At 37.1% G+C, this 19,766-nt stretch overlaps 1 protein-coding gene across 1 annotated transcript in view; it reads left to right on the top strand.

Moving 5' to 3' along the window:
• The window catches only part of Ostf1 (osteoclast stimulating factor 1), a 53,304-nt gene extending 33,829 nt beyond the window's left edge, over positions 1 to 19,475 (top strand). Inside the window, exons 3-10 of the mRNA XM_027940072.2 lie at positions 2,964 to 3,014; positions 5,979 to 6,042; positions 7,826 to 7,879; positions 10,474 to 10,581; positions 11,526 to 11,575; positions 13,694 to 13,772; positions 16,712 to 16,810; positions 18,957 to 19,475. Of these exons, the coding sequence (XP_027795873.1) occupies positions 2,964 to 3,014; positions 5,979 to 6,042; positions 7,826 to 7,879; positions 10,474 to 10,581; positions 11,526 to 11,575; positions 13,694 to 13,772; positions 16,712 to 16,810; positions 18,957 to 19,015 (564 nt within the window). The 3' untranslated portion in view covers positions 19,016 to 19,475. The remainder of the gene's footprint in view (positions 1 to 2,963; positions 3,015 to 5,978; positions 6,043 to 7,825; positions 7,880 to 10,473; positions 10,582 to 11,525; positions 11,576 to 13,693; positions 13,773 to 16,711; positions 16,811 to 18,956) is intronic.
• The last annotated feature ends 291 nt before the right edge of the window (positions 19,476 to 19,766 follow it).

Here is a 19,766-nt window from a genome sequence, read left to right as displayed (position 1 = left end):
TGCTAGGCAGGCGCTCTACCACTGAGCCGCAACCCCAGCCCTGAATCGAGTTTTTGACTTTATTTTTTTTTAAATTGAGGTAAAATTCATGTAACATAAAATCAGCCACTTTAAGTGAACAATTCAGTTGTGTTTAATTCAGTCACAATGTTATTCAACCACCACCTCTTCTAGTTCTAGAACATTTTAATCACCCAAAACAAAACCCTGTCCACACGAGGTAATTACTTCCTATTCTCCCTGTGTATTTCATAGAAAGACTAATTACAGGGATTTTGTATGTACATGTGTTATGCACATATGTATAATGTCTTTTTGTTTCAAGGATGAATGATCACATTAAAAATGGAAATTTAGCCAGGTATCATGGCACATACATATAATCCCGGTGGCTTGTAAGGCTGAGGCAGGAGGATTGCAAGTTCAAAGCCAGTCTCAGCAATTTAGCAAGACCCTGTCCCAAAATAAAAAAAATAAAATCAGCTGGGGATGTGGTTCAGTGGTTAAGTGCTCCTGGGTTCAATCCCTGGTTCCAAAAATAAAATAAAATTGGAAGTTTAGGTAGGCTTGACCTTTTCAGTTAAAAAAAAAAAAAAAAAAAGGCTACAATGGTTGGGAAAGATAACTCCTATTTTCTCCGAAAGCACTAAAGAGGAAGATTCATTGTAAGACATTAGTGGGCAGGTACAGAATGAGAATGACACAAAACAGTTGTAAGATGGGCAAAATCTCTTCAAGGTATTGAACTCTTATAGAACCTCAAGGAGTGCTGAATGACCCTAGAAAAAAGCTACGGTTCATGTTAATCCTAGTTTTTCTTATACCATTCTACTTTTTTCATTCTTCCATCCTATTACTTAGTGTCTTGCAAAGGAGAGATAGTCAAGTCATGTTAAAATTGTCAGTGTGGGGCCAGCCTTACTGTTCTGGGGTGGCCACTGCACCCCGCTGGAGTGCTGTGGCATGAGCATGTCCTCCTTCTGGCCTCTTGAGAGTGAGCCAGCTTGAAGCAAATCATTAAATTACTTTAGGCATAGATTAGAGAAAATCTTAAAGGTCTTTAATCTCTTCTCTCCTAAGCATTTATTTCAAATAAAAATACATCTTGATTATGGTGAGGTGGCCAGCACCTTGACAGGGTGATTCTTCCTCAGGAGGAGATGAGACACCTGAGGAAAATGAAGTGTGAAGTAATGAGTGAAGAAATACGGGACAAAGTCAGAATTAGTTTTTAAAGCAGAGCGCATGGTAGATTCTTCCAGTCCTGGTAGGAGCTGGAACAGAACAGTTAAAAAATGGCTCCTATTCTTTATTTAAAGGAGAGCATCAAAGGCAGGGATAAGGTTTCAGTGGATAGAGTCTTGCTTCTTGGTGTCTTGCTGTCAACATTTGATTGGCATCTTGGGAAGCCACACCCATTTCCGGGAGGCTTTGTGGCTATGTGGCTGCAGCAGGTCACCCCATTTCTGGTGGTGTGTGGGAGTTTTGGGCAGAACTGAATAGGAACTCACATGTATCTGGGCAGTCTCAACCAGAAGGATTGCCTCTGGAAATCCCAGATACCAGATTTTCCTATTCACTGGCTGTGATGTGGGTTTGGTCCAAACACAGTTCACAAATGGCTTTCAACATTGTAGGTTTAGCTAATTTTGCATAGCTTATACTACATGTAAGTCTAGTCTCTGTAAATCAAAGTGTCGATATTACAAATGAATTAGAAAGTTACCTTTTAAAAGAATCTGGCCATTTTGGGAGGGTATCACTAATCATCCTTTACTTTTTATAATTGAATGCAGCTTGTATCTATATAGTCACGTATTGTGGTTGGTTAAAGCATGATGTGATTGATATAGCCTTCATTTATATTTAGGGACAAATAGTTACAGTAATAATAATATGGATCAACTTTTAAATGAAACAATTATGAATGCAGAATCATATGTACTTGTCCCAGTCTGGTACTGAGAGGAGGTAAACAAATGGAAAAAATGAATGGATGGTATGATTTGTTTCACTGTTATAGTTTTTATTTGCATGGAATCCTAACTATAATCAGAAATAATAAAGTCTTTTTTTAAAGATGTTTTCCACACCAATATTGTCAAAGTAATACATGCCCATGATAGGGAATATGGAAATTTTTCTATGTGTATTTCATGCATAATTGTGATCTTATCCTATGTGAAATGTTGTGCCCCACATTTTTCACTCAGCCTGACAATGTAAACATCTCTCAGTATCTGAAATTCACTCTTAGTAGGCATTGTCCTGTTTACTCAGAAAGTCATGATGTTATCTATAATGGGAAAAAGATGTTTAATTAAAGTGCTAGCTCTATTCAGAGAGATTGTAGGATGTTTCACTGGTACAGGCCAGAGCACTTATGGACTATGTAATTAGGTAACCCTTAAAAGCTGCTTATGCCTCTAGACTCTCTAACTGCTTCTTAACTTTTGGCTCTTTAGCCTTATTGATGGTTAAGTTATGTATTAAATATTTTCACACATAGAAAGTTCATTCGGTCTGAACCTGAGAGTTAAGATGATGATTTTTCTCAAAATAAACAAATAGTAGATGTTGGTACTTTTCATGGTGTTAATTCTAGTCATTTAACCTTTTAAGAAAAAAATATATCACCTTTTGGGATTCTATAAGAAAGACATTTTGTTAATATTCCATTTTGATGTGTCGTAGAAAAATGTAAGCTCTGTGCGTGTGTGTGAAGAATGCCTATTTATTAGATATATAAAATCCTTGAAATTTATCAGGAAAAATTCAGCTTTTTATTCATGTGTTAGAGTTTATCTATAAATTTATGTAAAATGGTTTCTGTATTGATTTAAGTATTAAAAAAACCCCACAGTGTGTATTAGGATACTTTAGAAATCAGGATGATTAAATAAATCATTATATCCTAATTTATAATAAAACATATGGAATCAAACTTTTTGTTTTTCTTTTAGCCAGATGAATTGTACTTTGAGGAAGGCGACATTATCTACATCACTGACATGGTAAGCCCAGCTAACATTTTATAATTCTATTCGTGTGCTAAAGATATAAAATATAACACTGTTGCCATAACATTGTAAATGATTTAATTGTATATGTAAGCAAAAATATGTATGCATAAGTCTGTTGATTTTGGCACAATTTATAGGAGCATAAGATTGAAAGTAGCCCTTTTGTTCATCATTAGGACAATAGTTGAATAGACTTTGGTATATCCACAAATGGAATATCATGCAGCCATATGAAGGAATGAAAAATATCTGTATCTGCTCTTATGGAGTAAGTGAAGTGAAAAACAAAAATGTAATGAAATGCATATGGTATGCCCTCATTTATCTTAGAGAATATATATATTTACCTCTGTGTTTCTCAGTTTAAAATAAAAAGTGAAAGGTTGAGTCATAAAATTTAAAAATTAGTTTTGTCTATATGGAGGAAAGAAAATAGGGTAGAAGGAACATAGAAAAGAGACTTTAAGAAAACTGTACTTTGTTTTGAAGGTTTGATTTTGGAATTGTGTAAGCTCTTATAGAGTTATAAAATCAAGCAGTAGAAAGCAATTCCTAAAAACTAAAAACAGAGTGAATCCAATGACCTTAATTATACCCTAGTAATTGCCATAACCACACAGAGAGGATGTATTCCAAGCAACTTTAACAGTGTGACTGAACATTCCTGGTAGAATATATACAAAGGACCGAAAGAACTGAGAAAGGGAAGCTAAAAAAGTAAACTGTTTTTACCCATGATTGAGTTGGGTAGTGTCGGCATTGCTAATTCTGAGATTGTTGAGTGTTTGTGGTTGAGAGCCAGTGAGTCATCAGGTCAGTGATGCTGATCACCAGGATTTGCAGCACAGCAGGAGGATACACAGAGGTAAGATCAGTGAGGTTAGGTAGAAACAGCAGTCCTTCATTTGAATTGGAAATATGTTGTATTTTATCTAAACTCAAACAAAATAGCACTCTGTTCTTTGAAGGGGCAGAGAAAAAATGCACAAGCCAATAATATGTTGTTTTCCATTAAAAGGAATAGGCTCCTTTAAGAAATGGCTAATATCAGGTCAGGGGCAGCAAAGGTTTTAGGTAAAAACAGAATTCCTTGATATTAGAAAACAAGAAGCTCCCAAAGACTACCAGGGCCACGTTATAAGAACTCAGGAACTAACTTATAGAAGCTTCCACTGTCCCAAGACAAGAGAGCTTGAATATCACTTCAGGCAACAATTTCCAAGGATCACAACACATTGACTATGCTTGAATTTATGAGTTCCTAATGTTAATCAGAACAAACAAACATTGGTTAGTGTGACATTGCTAGGGAACCAGCTTTTTATTTTGACAACTGAAGTAAAAAGGAGAAAGAGTCAGCATTGATTTTATTCTTTCTCTATGAATATTATCTCTGGTAATATATATATATATATATATATATATATATATATATATATTACCATATATATATATTACCATATATATATTACCAGAGATAATATTCATAGAGAAAGAGTAAAATCTCAGGAGAGTTGATGAGGGAAGGTTTCTTTTTAAAGAGATATGCCAGTTATTGAAATGAAAAAAACAAAAAACAAAAACGATAGAATGTCCCCATTTTGAAACCTTTATGAAATAATGGATCTCGACTATGATCATCGATAGCAGCCAACATTACAGGAACAGAGATGACCATACATTATAAGTTTCCTGATAGAAGAAATCACTACTACCTATGAAATAACCTTGCCCAAAAGTTCAAGCTCAATCTAATTAAGGCTCTAGAACTAATTACTGTTTATAGCAATACAGGGAACAGAGGAGTGTGTTTAATGGTACAAAGGTGTACAACAGGCAAAGTACAGACTGTTTGAAATTCTATAGAACAAATTGACTTCTTCGATAAATACATTGCAAAAGGTAAAAAAGGAATGTAAGTGGGTATCTCTAGATTTGTAGAAGGCAAACCACTTACATTGTATGGTTTTTATTTGGGATCCCAAATTATGGTGCGACTGGGATATTTGATATACTAAGGAACTATTGTTGAAAACAGTTATAAGCTGTGATAATGGTATTTATCTTTCAAACAAATCCTTATTGACTTGAAATATTATAAATATTGAAATATTTACATATTAAATAATTTGATGCCTGGAAATTATTTCAGAATGACCCCAGAGGGGAGATTGGGGATGTGGGGCATATATGAAGCAGTATTGACCAAGAAGAAATGATTCATGCAGTTGGGAAATGGTTTATTATATTGTTCTTTATACTTTTGCATTGGTTTGCATCTTTTCTGTATGTATCTCAGTGGTAGTGCCCTTGCCTAGAACACAGGAGGCTTTGAGTTTGATTTCCAGCACTGCCAACACACATTTACTCCAAAAATGAAAGTAAAATAAAGTAAATATAAGATACTTATATTTAAAAAAAAATAAGTATCTCAAAGATAAGACAAATTAAAATTGGACAAAAAATACTGTAGCTAGTTTAATAAAATTCCCCCCTTGTCTTTCATATTATCTCTGATTTGCTTGATTTTTGAGGCTCCATGATGAGGTGTAATTGATTGGTTATAGGTGGATACTGTGTACTTGTAATTTAGTGATAAGGGAAATGGAATCCCATAGCTAGGGTATGAGGAAGCTTGATTAGTGTGGTCAGGGCTGATGTACATTTCATAGTACAGATGCACCTGTGTACCAAATGGGTTTAAAAATGACTAAATGCAGCCAGGCACAGTGGCACATGCTTGTAATCCCAGCTGAAGCAGGAAGGATCCCAAGTGCAAAGCCAGACTCAGCAACTTAATGAGAACCTGTCTCAAAATAAAAAAAGGGCTGGGGATGTGGCTCAGTGGTTAAGTGCCCCTGGGTTTAATCCTTGGAACCCTGTTCTCTTCCCCCCAAAAAGTGACTAAATGCAGACTGGATTTGGTGCCACTTAATTTAATTCTTCTTTCACCAGAGTGATACCAACTGGTGGAAAGGAACCTGCAAAGGCAGGACTGGGCTAATTCCAAGCAACTATGGTAAGTGCTGCCCAAGTGGCTTTACTTTAGCTACACTGCATTTCTTCTTAATTATCTGGTTCTAGGGAACTTTGGGCTTGCAGAATTCAGAGAAGTGGCAGAGAATTCAGAGAAGATCAAGTGTGTTCAGGGTGGTATGGTCATAGACTATGGCTGAGAATTCAGTGGAGTCATTTGCTAGAGTAGGATATTTTCTACTCTATAAGCCTCCTATTAATAAAGTGGCCATGAATACCAGATGTACCTGGGCCTGATTCTTGACTTAAGAGAATATATTTTAGCATTCTTGAAAAAAAAAACAAAAAACCAAGGTTTCCAAGGAAACTCTTATGGTTTTATTTTATTCAGTTCTTAATGAAATTCTTTTCATGCTCTTAAATTAAATCTCACAGATTGTTTCTTGGACTAGCTCTTTTGTTTGTGATGAAGAACACCCTGTTTGGGGCAGCGATGTTCATTCATTAAATGCTCATCATGGCAATTTGGGGAACCCAAGCACTGGGTGTGGCTCCTGTCATGAAGCTGCCTCTAGTTGGAAGAAGGACAAAACAGACAAAAACACTTCAGTGGAAATCAGCAAAGTCAAAAGAGCACAGGATTGGAAATGAGGATCCTGGATTTTAATCCTTTGTCTTCCGCTTCTCAATAACAGGGTACCTTAGTTCAGACATCTAATTGCTACCTTTGGGATTAAATTTCTCTATCTGTATGATGAAAGGGTTGGATTCAGATCATTTCTGAGATCCCTTTGGACTTTAGCATGATGTGAATCCTTAGAGCTGGCTAGCATTGGGCACCAGTTCCAAACACTGAAGAATGACTTAGAAAATGTCCAGGGAGGTCCTTCAAAACTCTGAGGCTATGTGGTCCTGCATAGGGGCCCTATGTGCCCTGGTCTAAGGGTGGTACTCTTCTTTGTCCTAAAAAAAAAAAAACAAAAAACACTTCAGGGCTGGGGATATAGCTCAGTTGGTGGAGTGCTTGTCTTGCATGCACAAAGCCCTGGGTTCAATCCCCAGCACCACCAAAAAAAAAAAAAAACACTTCAAATGTTTCTTCTCCTCGAAGCCTTTGAAATACCAGATGTACCTTTCCTGTGTACTCCATTTCCAGCCTTGATCATAGACACTGAGGGTAGAAAATGTCCTTCTGCCACTTGGGATCCCCATAGCCAAAGCAGTATCCTGCTACAGTCCCATGGCAGGAGAAGTAGTCCTAAAGTTGCCCTTAAGTCATAACCTTCTTAAAGCATTGCAGCTCATTCTAGGACCCAGTGAACACACCTTCCTAGAGGCAGGTAGGTCTGTTGATTGTGAAATATTTCCCCCACCGGCTCCTACTTGCATACACACACACACACACACACACACACACAGGGAATTAGAATTGCTTTCAGGTATCTTCAAAGTAGGGTATTTTACAGAAAGAAAAAAGTAAACATCAGATGCTTTCTTTGGCATTTTTGTGACTAAATTTATTAAATACTTGAGTATACTGGTATTTGAGTCAGGAATCTGTTTGGTTTTAATTTATATTTCCAGTTAATTGCTGTGTTATTGCCTTATTGCTTGGCTTGGTTTCATTTAACACATAATTCAGCTTTGTTTTTAAAGCAGGCACTATCAATTTGATATATATATATTTTATCCATATAAAAGTAAGGGAAGCTGTATTGTCTGAGGCTCTGTCGTTCATAAAGCTGGGGGCTGTGGGACATAAGCAGCTTCAGCAAATCACTGGGGCACTCTCAACATTGGGCTTGCACTTTTTATTTTCAATCTAGTGGCTGAGCAGGCAGAGTCCATTGACAATCCACTGCATGAAGCTGCAAAAAGAGGTAGGTGTGATTGTTATTGATTGACGGGTGCAGTACAGTAAAATACATGGATTTTAATTACACAGGTGGATGAGTTTTTTCCAAATACATCTATGGAACCCACACCCAGATGAAAATCTAGAACATTTCTACCGTTACAGAGTATTCTCTTACACACCTTTCCAGTTAAATCCTTGCCTCCCTCAGAGGCTGAGTTTTATCACCCTAGAAGGGTAAGTATGAGTATAATTAAAATATGTCAGCCAACAAGCGAATTTTTTACCAAAAGCACATCAGATAGAGCACGAATCTCTAGGATATATAAAGAACTCAAGAGTATTAACACCAAAAACAAAACAAAACAAAAAACCCTATCAATAAATGGGCCAAGGGACTGAACAGACACTTCTTGGAAGATGATATACAGTCAATCAACAAATATATGAAAAAATGTTCGACATCTCTAGCAATTAGAGAAATGCAAATCAAAACTACTCTACGATTTCATCTTACTCTAGTCAGAATGGCAGCTATCAAGAATACAAACAACAATGAGTGTTGGTGAGGTTGTGGGGGAAAAGGCACACTCACACATACATTGCTGGTGGAACTGCAAATTGGTGCAGCCAATATGGAAAGCATATTGAGAATCCTTGGAAAACTTGTAATGGAACCACCATTTGACCCAGCTATCCCACTCCTCAGTCTATACCCAAAAGACTTAAAAACAGCATACTACAGAGACACAGCCACATCAGTGTTTATAGCAGCACAATAACTAAACTGTGGAACCAACCTAGATGCCCTTCAGTAGATGAATGGATAAATAAAATGTGGTATATATACACAAGGAATATTACTCAGCAATAAAAGAGAATAAAATCATGGCATTTTCAGGTAAATGGATGGAGTTGGAGAATATCATGCTAAGTGGAGTTAGCCAATCCCAAAAAACCAAATACCAAATGTTTTCTCTGATTTAAGGATGCTGATTCATAATGGGGTTGGGGGGCATGGGAGGATTAGACAAACTCTAGATAGGGCAAAAGGGAGGGAAGGATTGGGAGGGGGGTGTGGGGGTAGTAAAGACAGTGGAATGAGATGGACATTATTACCTTAAGTACATGTATGGAGACAGAAATGGTGTGACTCTGAGTACAACCAGAGATATGAAAAATTGTGCTCTATATGTGTAATATGAATTGTAATACATTCTGCTATCATATGTAACAAATTAAGGTAAATGTCAGCCAACAAACTCTGTTGAGTGTTTTACCTTCCAGTGCTCTGGGGTGGTAATAGGCATGTGGAATGACAGGTCTATGGCCTGTAAGGCTCAGGGTCAAGCAGAGGAGAGAGATGTATGGCTGCTTGTTAAAATACAGTGTGATTTAAGTACAGCAATAGAAATGTGTTTAAACACAATGTAGTGGCCAGAGTGAGTACGTGGAGGGCAGGCATGTGGAAGTGTTCTGGGGGTAGAACATTTTGGAGAATATTGATTGAAAAGGTTTGGAGAGGAAGGAAGTGAGCCACAGGGATTAGTCTGGGGAAGAGCCATGGCCAAACAGTGATGAGCCTTGTCTTGGGCTTTCTCCTGCACATCAGTGATTCTTAGCTCACAGAGTTCTTCCCTGCAAACCCTGGGGACATTTGCCAATATCTGGAGACATTGTACTGTCATGACTGGAGGGATGCTACTGGCTTTTTTTTTTTAAGCATAGAGGTTGAGAATGTTGCTAAATCAAAGGCATTACAATGAAGAATTCTCCAGTCCCAAATGGCAATAGCACTGATATTGAAAAACCCTTCTGTAGATCATAGGGTATTTTGGTAAAGCCTCAGTAAGCTCCATTTTGTTTTGTTTTATATCTTTTTGAAATATGAATGTGCAAAAGGAAATTATTGGCTTAGAATTACTAAACTGACATTTTAAAAAATCTTGGTAAATTAGATACTTAGGGCATTAGCCTGAAGATTTTAAAATTAATAGTTATACTTTGGCATATAAGAGTAGTAACCTTGAGTAGGTTATTTAGTGTTTCTTCTCTAGTAAGAACTAAGATGTATTTTAATGTTGGGGGAGGAAGGATACCATAGGATTAAACCCAGGAGTGCTTAACCACTGAGTCATGTCCCCATTCCTTTTTATTTTTTATTTTGAGACAAGGTGCTTGCCGAGTTGTTCAGGGCCTTGCTCAGTGCTGGCTTTGAACTTGAAGTCCTCCAGTCTCAGCCTCCAGAGCAGTGGGTATTATAGGCATGTGCCATAATCCCTGGCCTGAAATGCATTTTTAATGTGAATATGAATAATTTTTGTTTGTACTGAGGTTTAACTTTTTTCTTCCAAGTTCCAGAACTTTGCAAAGGAAAGAAATACACACACACACACACACACACACACACATGGTTTTTTTTAAGAGTAGAAATACCTAAGTAGAGCTATTTAGGCAACTCTTTTCATCAACCTACCATTGAAAATTGATGATAATGCTTTCCATTAACAAACTGGAAGTCCAAGTGTGTCATACTAAATGTATTAGTGGATAGGTCTTAATTGGAGACTTGCTGATTAGCCCTTTTCTTGTGTTTTTATAAATGTAAAATTCTTTCAGGCAACTTGAGCTGGTTGAGAGAGTGTTTGGACAACCGAGTGGGTGTTAATGGCTTAGACAAAGCTGGAAGCACCGCCTTATACTGGGCTTGTCATGGTGGCCATAAAGGTAATATGTTTTTGTTTGCTATTAAAATGAATCTCTGTGATGTTAAAATGCGTTTCACCTAAGGAAGTCAGATTCACAAAAATGGAAAAGAAAAAAAAAAAAAAAAAAACAAACAAAAACCCAAAACCAGCATTGACTATCTTTTGCAAATCCTTTAGAACATCAGTCAAAAGCCTTGTTCCTGGAAGCCCTGTGGAACAGTGGGTGGAATGTGGCCAGTCAGCCCACTTCACAGACCTCTCACTTGAAAAATTGGAAATTTCTTTTTCCTCTCAAAGAAAACTCACCAGAAAACAACAGTAGTATAAAAATAAACCCCTTTCTGATCTTATGGAAGAAAAGGGCAGAACTGTCTCCTCTAGCTTTTTGCATTTTAAGTTTAATGCACACTAGTAGATTGAGAAGGGAGACAGTTTTGCTTAAGTGTGTGATTCAATGGCTACTTGGTTACAATCAATGATCATGACGAGTTCTAGATGATGATGGAGTTCTAGATGTATTTCATCCTGGCCAAAAAAAATCTACCATTTTCTACCTCTCTCTATAACACACAAAAAATAAGCCCCACTCTGGGAAACAAAGAGCCTGATAAATTAAAGAGCATAACCAAAGGAAAATCTGTGATTCCCTCTCTTATTTTAGCTAATAGGCATGTTAGTTATATGAATACTAAGTATCATGGCAAGTGTGAAACTATTCCTATTAATAGCTATAATATGAAAATGCTAAAGCCAAAACTGTTTGAAAAAATGTTTTTTTTTTCTTAAAATATTTCTATTTCTTTAAATTATTAAGTTTTTCTTTACATAAATTTTGAGAAATTTATAATAAGAATTTTATTAAAGATTCTGCTAAAGAATACTCTCTTTAAACATTATTATGCTTTGTATTATCAGACTTTTACTTTTCATTCTTAAGAAATATCTCTTCTATTTGAATTTCAGATATAGTGGAAGTGCTATTTACTCAGCCAAATATTGAACTGAACCAACAGGTAAGACTATTCAGTATGAGGAAATCGTTTAACACACCTGCCTTGTTCTCTTTGGCACAGTGCAGCTTATGGGCACATAAAGTATTTTACTCAAAATAGTATAAGCACATAAATTCTTGCTTTTCTTTTTCATTTAATGGTGCTGGGATTTGAAGCCAGGGCCTTGAGCATGCTGGGCAAGCCCTTTACCACTGAACCACACCCCTGGTCCTTAGTACACAGTTTTTAAACACTGTTATTACTGTATTAAAATTTAAATTGTACAGAGCCCAAAGTACCTATTCCTCATCTCCTTGTGCATCACTTTCAGCTGTTAGTTCTTTCTTCCTTTATGTACCTTTGTACTGAGGAATAGGCTGGTGGAGCCGTCTGGTCATGTATCATCTTTATGTGTATATTTGCTTCCTATTTGATTAATGAAGGTTGTCAGCTACCCCAGTTCCCATCTTCCAGTATCTCAGCATCCAACCTTTACTTCTTTGTATAATGTTTACATTATTGTCACTAAGTAATGTCTACTGCTTATATAACTTTTTGTTTCTGTTTAATTATTGGCTTTTATTTAGCTTGTTCTTTCTGTCACTAGGACTGCTGTGCTGTTTTATACGCCCTTGATAGACTGTCTGTATAAGATAATCCATGAACTTTTTTTTTCCCCCTCTTGGTCTCACCCTTCTTGTAGCAATTCATCTTCACGCTCCAACCTGAGCAATTTCATCTCTGCTACTTTTTGCTGGCTTTCTTGGAATCACGTTCTCCTTTCTGCTGTGTTGTCACTTTTCTGGATCTGTGTCTTCCTTTGTTGGAGATCATCTTCAAGTAGATTACTGAGAAAGAGGAGCTTGGGATTGATTATTAAAAACTGATCACAATTCTAGATTGCAAATAATTTTGAAGATGTGGCTCCATGCTATTCTTGTTCCCAGGGTTGCTTTTGAGAAGTCTGATACCATTTTGATTCCTGTATTAGTGAATTTTCTATTATTATAATGAAATATCCAAGGCAAGCTACTTTATAAAGAAATGAGGTTTATGGGGCTAACAGTTCTGGAGGTTTAAGGGCATGGTGCTGGCATCAGCATGGCTCTGTTGAAGATCTTAAGGAGGATGGCATCAAAGTGGTGGGAGTGTATGTGATAGGAAGAGATCATGTTTCTAGACGGGAAGGCAGAGAGAGACTGTGGTTCCCATAGTCCCTTTGGAAGTTAGTGTCCTCAGATGACCTAAGTACCTTGTACTAGTCAGCTTTTTGACACTTTAACAGATATCTGCAATAATCAACTTATAGAAAGAAAAGGTACATATTGGCTGTCATTTTTGGAAGTTCCAGTCTATGATTGGTATGACCCATTTCTGGCTGGCAGGGGGCTTCTTTGTGGGGTGAAGTGGTGAGGTCCTGGCTTTTTTGCTGCTGAGCAACCCCCAGATGCTACTATAAATGCACTCCTCCCTTTTCTCCATGTGGGGTTGTACTGCTTCACCAGAGGAGTATCCTACAGTCTCCTGCCTGGGTATGTTCACTTAACTGCACACACTGGGGCAGTGGGATAGGTAAAAGTAGCTGAGAAAGGCATCTTACTGTTTAGTTTGTAAATTTGTCACCCAACCATTAGCTTTTGGTTTCTGGTCTTCTTGCTACCTATGTCCATAAGCTTGGAAGTTATCTGGTTAATTTCTCAATAAAGTTATTCTACCATCTTTACTTGGTCTGGCAACACGGGGGTCTTTGGGTTCTGGTTGCTTCTTATTCCTTCAACCAGTACCTGTTTTTACCCCATGCCTCATTCTTACCCCAGTGTCTCCAGAAATCCCTAATTCCAAATTCTTGCCAGGTTTCTGTGAGGGTCAATTCCTTGCTCCCTCCTATGTCCCCCTCTGTGGGCATCTGAGTTTCATCTTGTGCTCTGCCACATCACTTCTACTCCTCCATCCCATTCCCACTCCCTAAAATGACTCTTCTCTCATGGCTGGAGTCTCCTTTCTTCCTCCACTCTTCCCTTTGGAATTTTGTAGTTTCTATAATTTGTTCTCATTTTAGGTTTAATTAGAGAAACTTGATGTCTGCATTCAGTATACCTTCTCATTTTAAAATGCCGCTTTCCCTTTCTCTCATCATAGAACAAGTTGGGAGACACGGCTTTGCATGCTGCTGCCTGGAAGGGTTATGCAGACATTGTCCAGCTGCTTCTGGCAAAAGGTAATGTTCGTGCTGAATTTATCTGGTCTTTGCTTACCCAGAAAAATAGGTCACATAAAATTATACTATTTGAAATAGTAGAAAGAATAATAATCTTCTAAACTGTAATTTTAACCCCTCTTCTGTGTATACCACAGAGTTGGTATGATGAGATGAAATTATTGGGGTTATTTATGTTGCTTTAATTCTAAATTGAAACCTTTACTTATAAATTAAAAGCTTTAAAATTATGGATATTATCTTTGGGAAGAACTTACTGTGCATATCTGAAGGATTATAGGGCCTTAGAAGAAAGAGGTGTGTTCACATATATATGGGGGAGATCTTGTTTGAGAAATCTGCACGGGCAAAGTTGCTGATCTCATAGGAAAGTCTTGATAGATAAGAAAGAATGTTGGGACTGCTGTGCCTTGCTTTGAGCTAAGAAGTTGTTAGATGTACAAGAATGAGAGATGCCTTGTTTTTATACAATCTATGTGCTTATAGTATATATAGCTGGCCTTGGACATGGCTACTAATGCTGCCTGTGCACCTCTCCTGAAAAAGGAGCAGGGAACAGGTATTTGTTTTAAATCCTTCTTTCTCCTCTGGTGCCTCCATGACTATCAGAGGAAACATGTAAATTATGGACTGATCATCCATTCATCCATTTGTCCCATACATTATTAATTAACCCTTATAGAGGGCCAGACATAATACCCCATAACACAACTTGATTCAGAGGCTATAATGTAGATGAGGGCCCAGGCCATAAGTGATATGTAATCATCATTGGGGATCCTTGGCAATGTTGTGAAATATATAGGAGGAAATTCTTTGTATTTTAAGTACGTTGATGATATAAGTTCTAGGTCTAAAAGGGCAGAGTGTTAGTCAATTTTTGATGCTGTTACCAAAATACCTGACAAGAATGACTTAGAAAAGGAAAATTTATTTTGGCTCATAGTTTCAGAGGTTTAGTTTATGGTGCGCCAACTTCATTCCTTTGGGTCCAAGGAGAGGAAGAACATCATGATAGAAGGGTCTGGTGGAAGAATGCTGCTCTATTCATGGTGACCAGGAGGCAGAGGTAGGGGGAAGGGACTGCAGAGAAGATGAACCTTTCCATGGCACACCCCTAGGGACCCACCTCTTCTAGTCATGCTTACACCCGCCTACAGTTACCTACCCAGCCTATTCAAACTAGATGGACTGATTAAGTTACAGCTCTCACATTCTAATCATTTCGGCTCTGAATATCCCTGCATCAACACAGGAGCTTTTGAGGAGTTCATATCCAAATCATGATAGTCAAACAGCATTAGGACCACTATTGTGCTCCTCTGAAGGTTGTGCCAAGAGCAGCCACTAGCCTGTGTGCACCTGAGCCCTTGGAAAGAAGCTGCCTGAATTGAGTTGTACTATAAGTATAAAATGCACACCCCATTTTTTTAGGATTTAGTGAAAAAAGTACAATACCACAATGATTTTTATATTGGATTACATGTTGCAATGATCTTTTAGATATTTAGTAGGTTAAGTAAAACATTATTAAAAGTAATTTCACTTTTTGCAAATGTGTTTACTATAAAATTTAAAATTGAGTGTATGGATCACCTTGTATTTATATTAGTGCTGCTCCAAGGGAACTCAGGAAATAAATGTGTTTCTTCTCTAGCATCCTTGTTTCTGAATATTTCCTGTCCTGATAAACATGAGTATGAGTTCTACAATATAATCTAATTTATTTGTCATAGAACTGTTAGCCCTCAGTAATTGTGACTTGACAGAATGAAGATTTCCATATAACCTGAGGGATAGATGCAGACCTGGTCAGAAGAATGAGATTTTTGCAAATTGGTAAAAATACTGTGGCAGAAAAGGTGAATTGAGAGAACCTTCTTGGAAGGTCACCTGGCAGTAGCTAACAGAATTAAAAATGTGCCTATCTTTATATTTCAGCACCCCATCTAGGAAACTGTCCTTTAAGTATTTGTGTGAACAAATGTGTTGCTTAAGGATGTTCATAGTATCTGTGATAAGCAGAGTTAGGAACAACTTAGGTACCTATCATTAAAGCAAAGATTAAATAAATTTTGGATCATCCATGAAATGAATATTTATAAATACTTAAATAGATTTCAGTTATATGCATGCTGCCAGAAAAGAGCACCATTTGTATATTGTTAAAAGTATGACATTGCAAACCAACATACGTAGCATGATTTTGTATACATGTTCACATATGTCTGTGGATGCATGGATACACATAAGGGAGACAAGAACTCAGGCTCACTTGTAAGAATGATTACCTCTGGAGAGGGTAAAAGACTGGACAGAATCCAGGAATACAATGCAAATGTATTCATGGATTCTGATGTAATTTTTAGCACAAAGTCAAAGTGTATAGAAAAGGGCTTACTGTAACAGTGAATTGGGGAACAATGAGTTGCCGCTGTTTTTTTTTTTTTTTTTTGTGTGTGTGTGTGTGTATTGCCATTCTGCTAATTTACATGAGCATGTATGTACAGATATGAAAATATTAATCCCTTCAAGATTAACCCAGAGGTATTTTTTAAAAGACCTTCTTGAGCAGAACAAGAGGGAAGGGGTGTGTTGAATTTAAACTCCCCAGACTCCTGCAGAGGCACACATAACCACTGGGGTTTGGTGGTGATTTAGGATTTACTGAGGGGAAGGTAAACTCACAGAAAGGTCCATAAGTACTCCCATAGAGACTGGAAGGGAAAGGCTGTGTTTCAGTGGAGCATAGGCATCACAGGTGTAGCAGCTGGCCCCTGGTTAAAGATGCCACACACACTACTTTGAGGAGTTTAATTTTGGTCCAGTACTGTTCTCTAGTTAGTTTTGCCAAATGTGGTTAGCCTTGGTGGAAAGAGGATTAACTACTACTGTATAGTCTTTAAAGACACCTAACTTCCTTTTCTTGTTTTGGGAAGGTGCTAGAACAGACTTACGAAACAATGAGAAGAAGCTGGCCTTGGACATGGCTACTAATGCTGCCTGTGCATCTCTCCTGAAAAAGAAGCAGGGAACAGGTATTTGTTTTAAATCCTTCTTTCTCCTCTGGTGCCTCCATGACTAAGATTTACCAGCTCACGATTGGGAAAAAGATTTTTTTCTTGATAATCAATTTTTTTTTTTTAAAGAGAGAGAGAGATAGAGAGAGAGAGACTTTTTAATATTTATTTTTCAGTTTTCGATGGACACAACATCTTTATTTTATTTTTATGTGGTGCTGAGGATCAAACCCAGCGCCCCGCGCATGCCAGGCGAGCACGCTACCACTTGAGCCACATCCCCAGCCCTTGATAAACTCTTTAGATAGTCCTGAAGTTTGAATATATATATATCTCCTTGCTCTAAATCAGAACCTCCAAAATAGAATACTTTTCAGAAAATAAATTTGAAGAAAGATACAGATCTTTCACTATTGTGTATGTTTATGTGTGTGTTTTTTTGTTTTGTTTGTGTGTGTGTTTATTTATTCCTTACAATCAATTTCTCATCATCTTGCTTTCCACAGTAGTCCTTTCCAGAGAACCGTGGTCTGAATTCCCTCACTTCATATATGTCATGAGTGGTTATGGCTAAATATTACTCAAATTAAGTATTCAATATTCGCTGATTATGTTTTGTTTCTAGCCTATATGAGGGTATCAATAAACTGTAGTTGAAATTTTTCTAGACTTTGCTAGACATTTTGGAAGTTATTCATAATACATACGGAAGAATAAATTTGGAAAAAAAATAAAGGAAAGCGTGTGTGGTTGTTTTGAAAGAAAGGTGTTAAGACACACTTGAGTCATTCGTGGTCACTATTCAGATCAGCTGCTTATTTGACCTCTCAGTATGTAGTCTAAAGAACGTGGCCCCCTGGATTTGTTCTTGTGCATCCTGGGAGGATGTGCCTTGACCTGACCACCTGTCCACCTCCTTTTATCCCCCTCCAGTGTGTCATTAGCCATCTGGCTCATGCAGGCCTAGAGAGGAAAAAGAGAAGAATACAGGGAACATTAAACCCCTTTCTTATTACATCGCAAGTCTTACTCTGTTGTCTGATGTTTGACACTTTCATACCATTAAAGTATAAACTAACAGTTGACACTTTTTTCACCATTTTCTAGAACGAAACTAATATGATAGAAGACTCACTTTTTGCAAGTCTTTTGCATCGCTGCTCATTATTTCAGACCTTTTTGGTATTACTTTAGAGCCCAAAGTTTAACTAATCTGTGTTGGTAGAGAGTCAGCAAAAAGACTTTTGAGAAAAGAAATTTCCACTATAAAGGCAAAGGACATTTGTTTCCCTCTAGCTGGATGACATTATTGCTTTTATAGTTCTTGACCTGTGCAGTAGGATATTTGTCAATTTTCTGGTTTTATTAGTGTAATCAAATTCTCATTATTGTTTGAACTCTGGGAAAACTTTTTTTCTCCCTCAGGTATCCCTCCGTGTCCTCCATTAATTGAGCTCCAGCAATGTGCCTGTATTTGTATTCCATTTTGTTCCCTCCAAAATGATAGGGTAATCTACTGCTACAAGGATTTGAGTAGATGGTTGAATAGGTGACAGTTACAAATCAGTTGTCTTTCTTCTGAGTTCTGCTTAAGTTGATATAACATTTGGTGGTGTCCAGCTCTTTTTATTTTAAAATGTTCTTGTTTCATTTCCATCTTTTTTTTCTGAGTATACTTTATTTTCAGTATTTTCTAAAATGAATCTGAAGCTTCCCTATTTTTGTTCTCTTTCCTTCCTCTTGTGAGTTATCTTTCTACCCAGTGACCTTGCCTTTGGGTAAAGGCAAGGATTGTGGTGTGCCTGAAGCCACATGTGCACTTGTCACTGGGAGAGAGGAGGTTGGGAGCACTGCTGTCAGAGTGGAGTGGCTGTTGGTGTGTTCCATGTTGGTCACGGTGCATGTAGCTTTGTTAGAAACAGACCACTCAGTGCTGTGTACTTTACTCTGCACATCTAAGGAACATGTGGACCACTGTATTTGTGTGCTTCTGTAATAGCAGATACTTAATAGATTAAACAGTAGGAAAAAAATCTCATGAAACATACAAACCCAGGATCATAGGGAAGAATACAGTTTGTTGAGCTGATAGAAGCTTTGACAGGAAAAAAGAAAATCTTAGCAATTAGTAATTTGTTTTGCTTTTCCCGCCCATTTCTTTTAGATGCACTTCGAACATTAAGCAACGCTGAGGACTATCTTGATGATGAAGACTCAGATTAATCCCCTTCGGGAGCTTTGAGATATAAAACTTTTTTTCCTTTTGCCATTCCAAAACCTTATTGTTGCCAGAAGAGTATTGGTAACTGTAAGAAAAAAGAAAAAAAAAAAGTATATGTGAACGGTGCGGTGTTGCACTGTGATTGAGTAGAATGTGGAAATGAATAGTTTTCACCTTCATTTGCCAATAAGTAACCGGATACCTTGCTGTATAAAATACATTTATGTTCACCAGTATAGAACAAGAAGAGATTATTTCTATTTATCAAGCTAAAGGAATTTAAGGATTTTTTTTTTAAATCTGGATTTTTTTTGGGGGGGCGGGGGTTCTTTACCTCAAGGATTGAGATATTTTGAAAAGATTTTTTTTCAAGGGGGGGATGCTTATTATAATAATATACCAAAATACTTAATAGGAAATTGTCAGCTATTCTGACAAAAATAAACATTTTAAGTTACTTTATTCCTTTTGTCTGTTTTTTTCATGCTATCACCATTGCTGATAAATAAAGATTTTTATATTCAGGTAAGAAGAGGTTAAATTTATGTTTGTATTTATAAACGCAAGAGACTCATGATAGCCACATTTTTATTTAGCTTTCTGTATTTGCTATGATCAGTCAAAGAAAATTATCATTAAGAAGATGCATACTTAATAACACAATTCTAATAATTATGAGATGTTCAGTTTTATAGCCAAAATTATAATGAAAGCAAAGAAACCTAGTAACTTGTTACGGTTGGCTCAAGGTTT

This window comes from Marmota flaviventris, chromosome 13 (genome assembly GCF_047511675.1).
Source record: "Marmota flaviventris isolate mMarFla1 chromosome 13, mMarFla1.hap1, whole genome shotgun sequence".
NCBI classification, from domain to species: Eukaryota; Metazoa; Chordata; class Mammalia; order Rodentia; family Sciuridae; genus Marmota; species Marmota flaviventris.
Note: the sequence above shows the minus strand (reverse complement) of the source record. Positions and strands in the feature narration are given on the sequence as shown.